This window comes from Engystomops pustulosus, chromosome 9 (genome assembly GCF_040894005.1).
Source record: "Engystomops pustulosus chromosome 9, aEngPut4.maternal, whole genome shotgun sequence".
Classification (NCBI taxonomy): domain Eukaryota; kingdom Metazoa; phylum Chordata; class Amphibia; order Anura; family Leptodactylidae; genus Engystomops; species Engystomops pustulosus.
Window position 1 is genome coordinate 99,505,333 of NC_092419.1, and position 10,020 is coordinate 99,515,352.

Consider the following 10,020-nt stretch of genomic DNA (forward strand, 5'->3'; position numbering starts at 1 on the left):
AGCAGTCAATAGTGCACATTTTACAGATGGAGCACATTTGTGTGTGTTTTGCCATTCAGCGACTTCCATTTCTATTGTGTTGGGTCCAGTTAGAACCAGGAGAAGTATCATAGAACTGATATTCGGACAATTATGTGACTAATCACATGACCACTGTAAAACTATGGAGGCAGCACTACGTGAAGCCAAATATAAGACTTCTGTCCTCTCTCTATGGCCCCCTGCTGCCATTCACAACAGAAAACCTGACATTCAGGGGTGTAACTTGAGGGGGTGCAGAGGGTGCGGTCGCACCCAGGCCCAAGAGGCTTTGGGGGCCCATAAGGTCTCACTTTCCCATATGAGAAGACTAGTACTATGAACCATACATTATAGTCAGGGCCCTGGCACAAACTTTGCACTGGGGCCCATCAGCTTCAAGTTAAGCCACTGCTGACATTCTTCTACTCAGCTATACATGATGCAAGATTTAGGGACCAGAACCATTCATCAAGTGCTATGGATCACCGAGCCTATGTCAATGTCAATGGACATGCTCAAACACCACCTATCCACTCAATTATAGTACTGACAGGGATTTTGCAGTGCTCTGTCAGTTTCATAAGTGGAGCTGTGGCTGAGCTGCTCTGGTCTTGAGGGCGCATTCACGCGATGCGTTGCGTTTTTGACGCATTCCACTGGCTTCAACCTTGATCACTAATAAGATTACACTGCGTTTCCACTGCATCTGCTAAAGCGCAATGTAACCTCAGCATGTGATCAAGGCTGAAGCCAGTGGAATGCGTTAATAACGCAACACACAACACGACGCAACACATCATGTGAATTCGCCCTAAGGCTCATTATCCACAATCAAGTTTAATGCGTCCAATTGAGAACGTGTTCTTGCTTGTACAGCCGGCCTGAACGATCAGCAACTGGAACTGAACTGAGTATGTCAGTCCGCTTTCCGGTTGCTGAGCGTTCAGGACGGTTTGATTATATGGCCAGAGGTCTCAAAATCTTCCATATTAAATGCAAATTACTATTCCTCTCGTCCTACAGGCAGCACTGATGGGTAAGGGTGCGTTCACACGTTGCAGTTAAAACTGCATTGCAATCAGCTTTGAGGTGGTTTTAGGTGCAGTTTTGTCAATTGAACAGGTGAAAGGCATGAACTGAACGGGTGAATTTGATTTTGAAGGGGAAACCTGCTCCACAAATGTCATTCACCCGTTCAGTTCATGTCTTTCACCTGTTCAATTGACAAAACTGCACCTAAAACCACCTCAAAGCTGATTGCGATGCAGTTTTAACTGCAACGTGTGACCGTACCCTTAGAGTCTGGAGTCCTAATTATGACAGAAGAACACAATAACAATGTTAATTAACAATAAATCAATTAACCGACTGCCCTATAAGTATCCTAGGAGTCAAGGAAGAGGCGTGTTTTTTTTCTTCTGTCCTAATTAGGTTTACTGCCAGTATCCTCTTGCTCCCCTGAGGCCTGGGCTGTGGTGCACGTCCAGCAGGGTAGAAGCAAATGTCTTACCAGTGGCAATCCTGGTGAAATTACATTCTGAGGCTGTCCTTCCCCCCCGTGGTGGCGGAAGTCCAGTATTTTTGGAGTTTCTGGATAAACTCCCCTCCTACTGCGTCTCCCATTGGAAGCGGGAACCGCTGTATTCTCAGGTACGGCTTTTGAATAAGCAGAGAAGTGGAGGTCAGATTTGTGTTGCACTCAATACTTTGGGGTATAGCTGCTGTATTGCCGCATCTCCCCCTTCCTGAAGCCACCATCTACAATGTACCGTAAGGTGGTTTCTATATTGTTGTGAACAAAGCTCTTGCTAACCTTAGGGCTCAGCGCGTCCCCTGCATCCTTTTCTTATGTTAGAAGGATTTGGTTGTTAGCCCGGGTGTCGCCTCTGACCAGGTGCATTGCATTTCCTGTTGGGAATGTTTTAAGGCTGTACTGTTCAGGTATGCTCTCTGCACCTGCCAGGCAGCAGAGTCAGTCTGAGCTTAAGGTTTGTTCCTTTCATGAGTGCCCTTGTTCCTTCATTTGGCATGTCCTAACACTTGTTGTTTGTGTTACAGATGTCCAGCCTTGGTAAAAGGAAGAGAAAGTCTCATCATAGAGACTGTATTAGCTGTGAGCAGCCTATACCAGATGATTGCCCTGATGATGTTTGTGCCCCTTGTGCAGCTCCTGCTCAGACTTCAGGAGGAGATGTCTTTTTTCAGTGGATGAAGGAAAAGATGTCTGCTGTATTTGATGAGATGAGTTCAAAGAAAAAGAAGTCTAAAAGACATCATAAACGTAGAAAACATCATAGACAATCATCTTCTATATCTTTGCCTTCTAGTAGCTGCTCAGAAGCCCAGATAATTTCTGGGGATAGCCCTGAATCGGAAGGTTCTGGGCCAGATGTATCTGAGGATTTTTTTCTGTTTCACAAAGATAAAACCTCTAAATTGATCAAGGCGGTTAAAAGTGTAATGGAGACAGATGAGAGTCATAATGACTCTGTTAACCAAGATGCACTTTTTTATTTTCCCAGAAAAAAAGCCAAAGTATTGCCTAGTCATCCTGATCTTAAAGTCCTCTTTGAACAGGGTTGGTCTAAGCCTGAAAAAAGATTTGATTTAGGGTCTCGTTTTCGAGCAGTATACAAAATCGACCCTAAAAGAATCTGAAGAATGGGAATTGCCTCCCAAGATTGATATCCCAGTGGCTAAACTATCTAAAAAATCTATTTTTCCTGCAGATGAATCTTCTTTACTTAAAGACCCTCTTGACAGGAAAGCTGACGCTATGCTCCGCAGAAGCTATCAGCTCTCAGCAGCCATGGCTAAGGCATCTCTTGCTACTGTGCCTGTTGCACGAGCCTTAAGATTATGGCTAAGCCAGATTGGTCGGGACATTTTGGATGGAGTCCCTAGAGAAGAAATGTATGAGAATTTGTCTTCTGTTAAACTTGCAGGCGATTTTCTGTGTGATTTTTCTCTTGACTCTTTAAAACTTGCATCTAAGAACATGCTAACGGCTAACTCTGCACGTCGTGCCCTGTGGATAAAGCCCTGGACAGGGGATGTAGCTTCCAAACATCACTTCTGTTCACTTCCCTTCCACCCATCTTCCTTGTTTGGGAAAGACCTGAAGGAGGTGTTGAAGAATCTTAGTGAAGATAAGGGAAACTCTTTTCCACATGTAGCCAGTACCTCCAAAAAACCGAGCTTTCCACCTAGAAAAGCAAGACCGGAAAGACCTTTTCGTGCATTTCGTAACCGACGTAGAGGAGTTCAGAAGAAGTCTAAAGACAGAACGGTCTTCCACAGTAAAAAAAACGAGAAGCCTGACTTCTGACGCCATGCCAGGTCTGGTGCAAGGGTGGCAGACTTCGCTCACTTATGGACAGACATCACATCCGATGCTTGGGTACTGTCCACAGTAAAAAACGGATACGTTTTGGAATTCGACAAGACTCCGCCAGAAAGATTTTTGAGTACAAAAATCGAGAAATCTCAGATCCTTCCCTTGTTGCACGAATTTATACAAAAAAGAGCTCTAGAAGAAGTCCCTTTGTCAGAAAGAGGAAAAGGAGTGTACTCCGCCATATTTGCTGTACCAAAGCCAAACAACAGGTGGAGATTAATTATAGACCTCCGCTATCTAAACAGATTCTTGACCAAAATTGCATTCAAGATGGACACCATAAAATCAGCCACCGCCATTCTACAGCAAAGCAACTACATGGCCAAAATAGACCTGGCCGATGCCTATCTCCAAAATATCTGAGAATAGCAATTGTGACCAATTCAAGAACTCTTCACTACCAGTTAACCTGTCTGCCATTCGGCATTACATCAGCCCCTCGCGTCTTCACCAAGACCACCATAGTTCTGGCGGCTGCACTGAGACTTCGGGGGATACAGATCGTGCCCTATTTGGACGACTGGCTGATCATAGCAGAGAATCAATCTCTCTTGAAACTTCATCTTCAGATGACAATCGATCTTCTACAACAACTGGGTTTCCTAAGCAATTGGGAAAAATCCCTTCTTATTCCAACAACCAGAATTCAGTTCCTGGGGTTTATTATCGACTCGTGCAGTATGACTATTCATCTTCCTCAGGAGAGAATCTTGAAAATCAAGCAGTCCGTGCACTACCTTATCAAGACAAGATGCACCACGGTCAGAACAACCATGAGGGTCCTGGGTCTGATGACTTCTATAATAGAAGCAGTTCCTTGGGCAAAGGCACATTTCAGACAGCTACAACTCAACATTCTGGCTGTTTGGAACAAATCTCCAGCAGGATTCGACAAACCGATTGTACTAACTCCTCAGACCAGAGTCAGCCTCGGTTGGTGGTTGAGGAAGAATTTGGCGTCCGGCAGATCTTTACGTTTTGTTCAACCCCAGATCCTGACAACCGATGCATCATCCTCAGGTTGGGGGGCCCACCTCGGCAATCTCTGGGTTCAGGACAAATGGAATTACACAGACAGGACTCTGTCCTCAAATCAAAGAGAATTGAAAGCCATTTATTTAGCCCAGAAATTCTTTCAGACCCAGCTGAAAAAACAGCATGTGAAGGTACAGACCGACAATCTGTCATATGTTTATTACATAAACAAGCAAGGGGGTATCAGGAGCACACCCCTCATCAAACTGTGTCAAAAGATTATCTCCTGGGCCGAGGAAAACCTTCAGAGTCTGTCAGCAGTCCACATTCGAGGGTCTCTGAACACTCGGGCAGACATTTTAAGCCGCTCTCAACTAAGACCAGGGGAATGGTCCCTGAACAGTGTTATCTTCCAACAGATTGTCAGTCGGTTCGGTTGTCCACAAATAGACATGATGGCGACCAAACAGAACTCGAAGTTGCCAATGTTTTGCTCTCTTTACAGGTCAGACCAACCCTATGCAGTGGATGCCCTGTCTCTTCCCTGGACCAACCTGTTCATTTACATATTTCCTCCGATACCGCTCATTCAGAGGATACTTTACAAAATCAAAGAAGAGAAACCGAATGCAATTCTGATCCTACCATTTTGGCCACGCAGAGTATGGTTTCCTCTTGTAATGAGGTTGTCCAAGGGCGAATATTGGAAACTTCCTGCAGTTCCACATCTTGGAACAGATGGGGTTTTTCCATCCATCACCACAGAAGCTACAGCTTACGGCCTGGAGATAGAGAAGAAGACCCTAACAGGTCTAGGTCTTTCATCCAGAGTTATAAAGACATTGTTGTCAGCTAGAAGACCAGCGACCATTAAGTCCTATGGTAGAGTTTGGAAAGTCTTCACATCCTGGTGTTCAGATAATTCTGTATCTGAACCTTCAGTCTCAGATATTCTTACTTTTCTACAGGATGGCCTTGATAAAGGTTTAAAACCTGCTACCTTGAAGCTTCAGTTTGCTGCAATCAATGCTTTAAATAACAATAGATTCTCATCTAATCATTTAGTACGGAGATTCTTCAAGGCTTTACGGAACATCAAACCTCCTGTTAGACCACCATGTCCACAGTGGGATCTTGCCTTGGTCCTACATCATCTCACAGAACCTCCCTTTGAGCCTATACAGGAAGCTTCTCTCAAATGTTTATCGTGGAAGACCTTCTTTTTAGTTGCCGTTTCCACTGCTAGAAGAATTTCAGAGCTGCAAGCCTTATCCTGCAAAGAGCCATACTTACAGATAAGACAAGACTGCATCATACTAAGAACCGTTCCATCGTTTCTTCCTAAAGTGGCCTCAGTTTCTAATTTAAATCAGGAATATTATCTTCCAGCTTTGTGTCCAACTCCTGCTAATGCTCATCAGCAAGTTCTGCATCTTCTGGATGTTAGAAGATCCGTCTTGACTTATCTAGACTTATCTTGGACCAATTTCAAGGTCCAAGAAAAGGGATGAAGGCCTCTGCAGCCTCTCTTGATGGATAAAGCAGAGTATTTCTATGGCTTACAGAGCCTTGGGACAACCTTCACCTTTACAGATTAGGGCTCATTCTACAAGATCTACTGCTACTTCCTGGGCAGAGTATGCAATGCTCTCTATAGATCAGATCTGTCAAGCAGCTTCTTGGACTTCTTCTAATACTTTTGCTAAACATTACAGGCTGGATGTCTCCTCAGCTGGCTCAGCCTTTGGCGTATCGGTGCTATCTACAGTGGCTTCGAAAATTTGTCCCCCCCTTTGATTTGCTACCTAAATCCCATCAGTGCTGCCTGTAGGACGAGAGGAAGATCTAAATTTTGCTTACCTGAAAATTTCTTTTCCTCGAAGTCCAAAGGCAGCACTATTATATTCCCTCCCAATAAAATAATTTTGCTGCATAAAACACGCCTCTTCCTTGACTCCTAGGATACTTATAGGGCAGTCGGTTAATTGATTTATTGTTAATTAACATTGTTATTGTGTTCTTCTGTCATAATTAGGACTCCAGACTCTTACCCATCAGTGCTGCCTTTGGACTTCGAGGAAAAGAAATTTTCAGGTAAGCAAAATTTAGATCTTGCAGGACAAGTCACATGGAATCACAGTCATCTCCTCCTGTTACCCCTGTGAATATAATTTGCAAAGGCAACATAATAAATTCTGGGGTTCTGATTTTCTCTATAAACCCTAGCACAGACCACATTCTCTATATAATCCGCCTATAAAGATATACAGTATATGGGGGAGATTTATGAGAAGTGTCTGAGAGCAGAACTGTTCTCGTTGCTCACTGCAATGTCAGAGCTCAGCTTTAAATTTATACACAACTGTGGAAAAATACAAGCTGAACTTTGATTGGTTGCCTTGGGGAACTAGAACAGTTCTGATAACTCTCCCCCAAAGTTTCCATGCCAGACCCTTTATAACCATTGATGAGAACAACTGCCAACCAGTAGCTGAAGACATGTAAAACATGTTCTTCTGTGTCATTGCTGCAGACAGAGCATTATCCATGAACATTACACTAAGAACAAATTGATATTTTATTTAATGAATTAATACACAACTAGTTACATTAACCCAACCTAGTTATAGTATAGCCCATTTCTACGGACTGTCTATACAGAAATCTGCAAACTTATATCATCTATCCGATAGAATTAAGTGTTAACCAACCAAACGGAGCAAAGTAAACAGCGCCACATATTGTACAGTGGTTGTATTTGGTATTTTAACTAAATGGGACAACGCTGCAAAAGAAGTCATGTGACAAATAAATGAGAAGTTATTTGCCTTCAACAGAGCGTCAGGACCACCCCAAGCAGCTGATCTGTGGGGCTCTTGGGCCCCTGTTGATTTAATATTGGTCAACAGTATTAGAGTGATCAAATCTAAGATTACCCCTTCAACAACAAAGCCTCTAATATAAGGATATGCAGTACAAAGCCACGTACCCATAACTTCCACAGGAAGGCAGTGAATCATTTTTTTTTTTTTATGGGGCTCTCTGCTATTTGCGCAATAACATTTAGTTTGGGAAGTCAATAGGAAATATTGCATAACCAGGGTAATTCATGTTCAAGTGAGACAGGCAAATGTGCCCCCACCCATGTTCTTGAGATCAGAAGGGTCTGCTCTGCTAAAAGGGAGAGAGTTCATATGGTGACGGGAATTGAAAACCTTTGGCCTAGAGCTCAGCACGTACAGTCCTCATCTATGACGGTAACTGGGGGAAGGATGAAATTCATCATCTCTTCTCAATCCTCCAAGTCCAAACCAAATTCTGCGTAGAGATCCTTAGTGGTGACTCCTCGAAGAACAGCTGCTGACACAAACAAACACAGGAGCGGTCATACAAGGATGACTTCTGCCCCTCATCATGTTATTGCCAATGCAGACGACAGGTCAATGATGGACGGAATCATCGTCTACAATGTGCAACGTAATATATCTTTAACCCAGCTAAACAGTAAGGCCCGTTCCACACTTGTGAGTGTGATGTGATGAACTGGCGTTCGGGCCAGGAGATCGCGTTGCGAGTGTGATGCGAGTTCATTGCATCACACTCCCAAGTGTGGAACGGGCCTAAAGTATCCGGAATAGTAAATGTAAGTAACCTAAGGAAGGCTTTAAAGGGGTTTTGTGGTTTCAATGGAAAAAAAACCATGTGGGCTGTACCCTCACTGAAACCCCAGGCTCACCACTGACAGCTAAGCTCAGGATAGATGGAAAAACGGTGACCGATTGGCCACAGAAGTCCAAGCTAGCAGCATATACAATGAGCCATTGGTGCCATATGGGAGGTGGAGCAAGTGGAGTACTTGCTGGTTTCTGTAAACTCAATTTCTGTGATTTAACAGAGGAACAATACAAAGCCGAGTTCTAAGAAAAGATACTCCATACTTGGGGGATACTGACAGTATAGACAGATATTTTAGAAGATGTGACAGGTTTACTTTAAAGGGGTTATGTCAAGTTTAGAAATAAAAAAAAAAGTGCTTGGACAACCACTGATCACAAGAGCGGGACCCCATTCTCACGAATGACTGGAGTGGCAGACTGAGCATTAGCCCAACTGCTCCATGCTATGGATGAGCGCTGTGCACTGCTATCTCTGGCACTCACATAGTCAGTGAATGGAGTAGTAGGAATTCATGCTTATCCTGCTACTCCATTAATTAGCGAGTACAAAACCCCTGTTCTCCGGATTGAAGGGTGAATGTCTCACCTAGTCGGCCTAGAAGCATCTGTCCTGTGTCCTTCAACTCATTGTATTCATGCAGTAGGGAGATGTGCTGCTCCAGTTCTTCTATACAGTAGCCTCTGGAGACCAGACAATTATTTGCAGACACATGTGATAACACTACAGCCGGCACCACCCCCCATATAGTTCCCATGCCCTATGCATCAGCAGTTTGTGGGCGTGGGATGGGACTTATAGCTGCCCCCATAGATCACCACTTACTCGCCTCCTAGCTGCTCTATCTCCATATCTAAGGCGGCCTCCTTGAGCTTCAGCTCTGAGATCTCTCTCTGCAGGTTTTCTTTGCTTTCTTCATTAGATTTGGTGACACTCGGAGACTGAACCTGTGGATGAATCAGAGCGGCGGTGACATGTAGAGGAAGGGGATTTCTATAGAGTGAGAAGGAATAGGGGAGGGCAGGGGACACCCATGTACACGGCCGCTCTAGTCCCAAGTGTGATAGTTATTCCCTATACACAGGACGGGTGATAACGAGGTGATCATGGGGGTCCGACCGATCCCACTTATCATGAGAACAAGACCCCCAGCAATCCGGGGAATGGTGACCCCAGAGTTATCAGAGCAGGAGACATCTTACCGGAGACTTGAATCCACTGTGACATCTTCCTCTCATCCCCAGGGGAGTCCTAAGGAGGAACACACAGGACAATTCTCCAGTGATACTATGATAACACTTCCTGGTACCCCAGCACATTATTATAATAACACTCACCTGCGGAGGCTGCCCCGGGGTCTGGGGGTCAGGGAGGAGGAGCTCTGGGTGGGGGTGCCCTGAGCTGCCCCCCTCTGGCCGCTGGGGGACTCCACTGTGCCGCTGCCGCTCTCCCGGCAGTCACATGGTCAGAGCCGCAGCTTCTGTCAGATGACTGGTCACATGGCCCGGGTCACATGACTGAGCTGCAGCGCTGTCACATAGACAGTAGGACACGCCCCCGGCCGCATCCTGCTTACTTCCGCGCAGAGATGGCGGCCACCACTAGAGGGCGCTGGCGGCGCATACATTTCTACTGTACCCTAAGAGCAGCAGAGCCGTGCAATGTGTATGGAGCGCCCCTGGCGGTGGCTGTAGTGTGATACAATCTTATCATAGATTAATATGGGAATGTGTGATGATGAGGCACAGAGCTGCTAGTACTGATACACGGGGCAGGCAGTACTAATAGGGCACAAGGCTGGTAGTACTAATTATTGGGGCACACGGCTGGTAGTACTAATTATTGGGGCACACGGCTGGTAGTACTAATTATTGGGGCACACGGCTGGTAGTACTAATTATTGGGGCACACGGCTGGCAGTACTAATGGGGCTCTCTCACTAAAAGCTGTTA

At 45.0% G+C, this 10,020-nt stretch overlaps 1 protein-coding gene across 1 annotated transcript; it reads right to left on the reverse strand.

Moving 5' to 3' along the window:
- Positions 1-6,953: 6,953 nt before the first annotated feature.
- Positions 6,954-9,594, reverse strand: SWI5 (SWI5 homologous recombination repair protein). Its single transcript, XM_072124578.1, has 5 exons — positions 9,406-9,594; positions 9,271-9,319; positions 8,894-9,015; positions 8,657-8,751; positions 6,954-7,750 (listed from the first exon to the last, which is right to left on the reverse strand). The coding sequence occupies exons 2-5, from the start codon at positions 9,304-9,306 to the stop codon at positions 7,686-7,688; spliced, it is 318 nt and encodes a 105-aa protein (XP_071980679.1). The 5' UTR covers positions 9,307-9,319; positions 9,406-9,594; the 3' UTR covers positions 6,954-7,685.
- Between the last annotated feature and the right edge of the window lie 426 nt (positions 9,595-10,020).

Bases quoted from the DNA above. Each gene is read 5' to 3' on its own strand.
- SWI5 (XM_072124578.1), bottom strand. From the start codon at position 9,306: ATGAGAGGAAGATGTCACAGTGGATTCAAGTCTCCG. The intron at 8,752-8,893 runs GTAAGTGGTGAT...TCTGGTCTCCAG, and splicing joins ATAGAGCAGCTAGGAGGCGA to AGGCTACTGTATAGAAGAAC. The intron at 7,751-8,656 runs GTGAGACATTCA...TTGTGTCAGCAG, and splicing joins GATGCTTCTAGGCCGACTAG to CTGTTCTTCGAGGAGTCACC.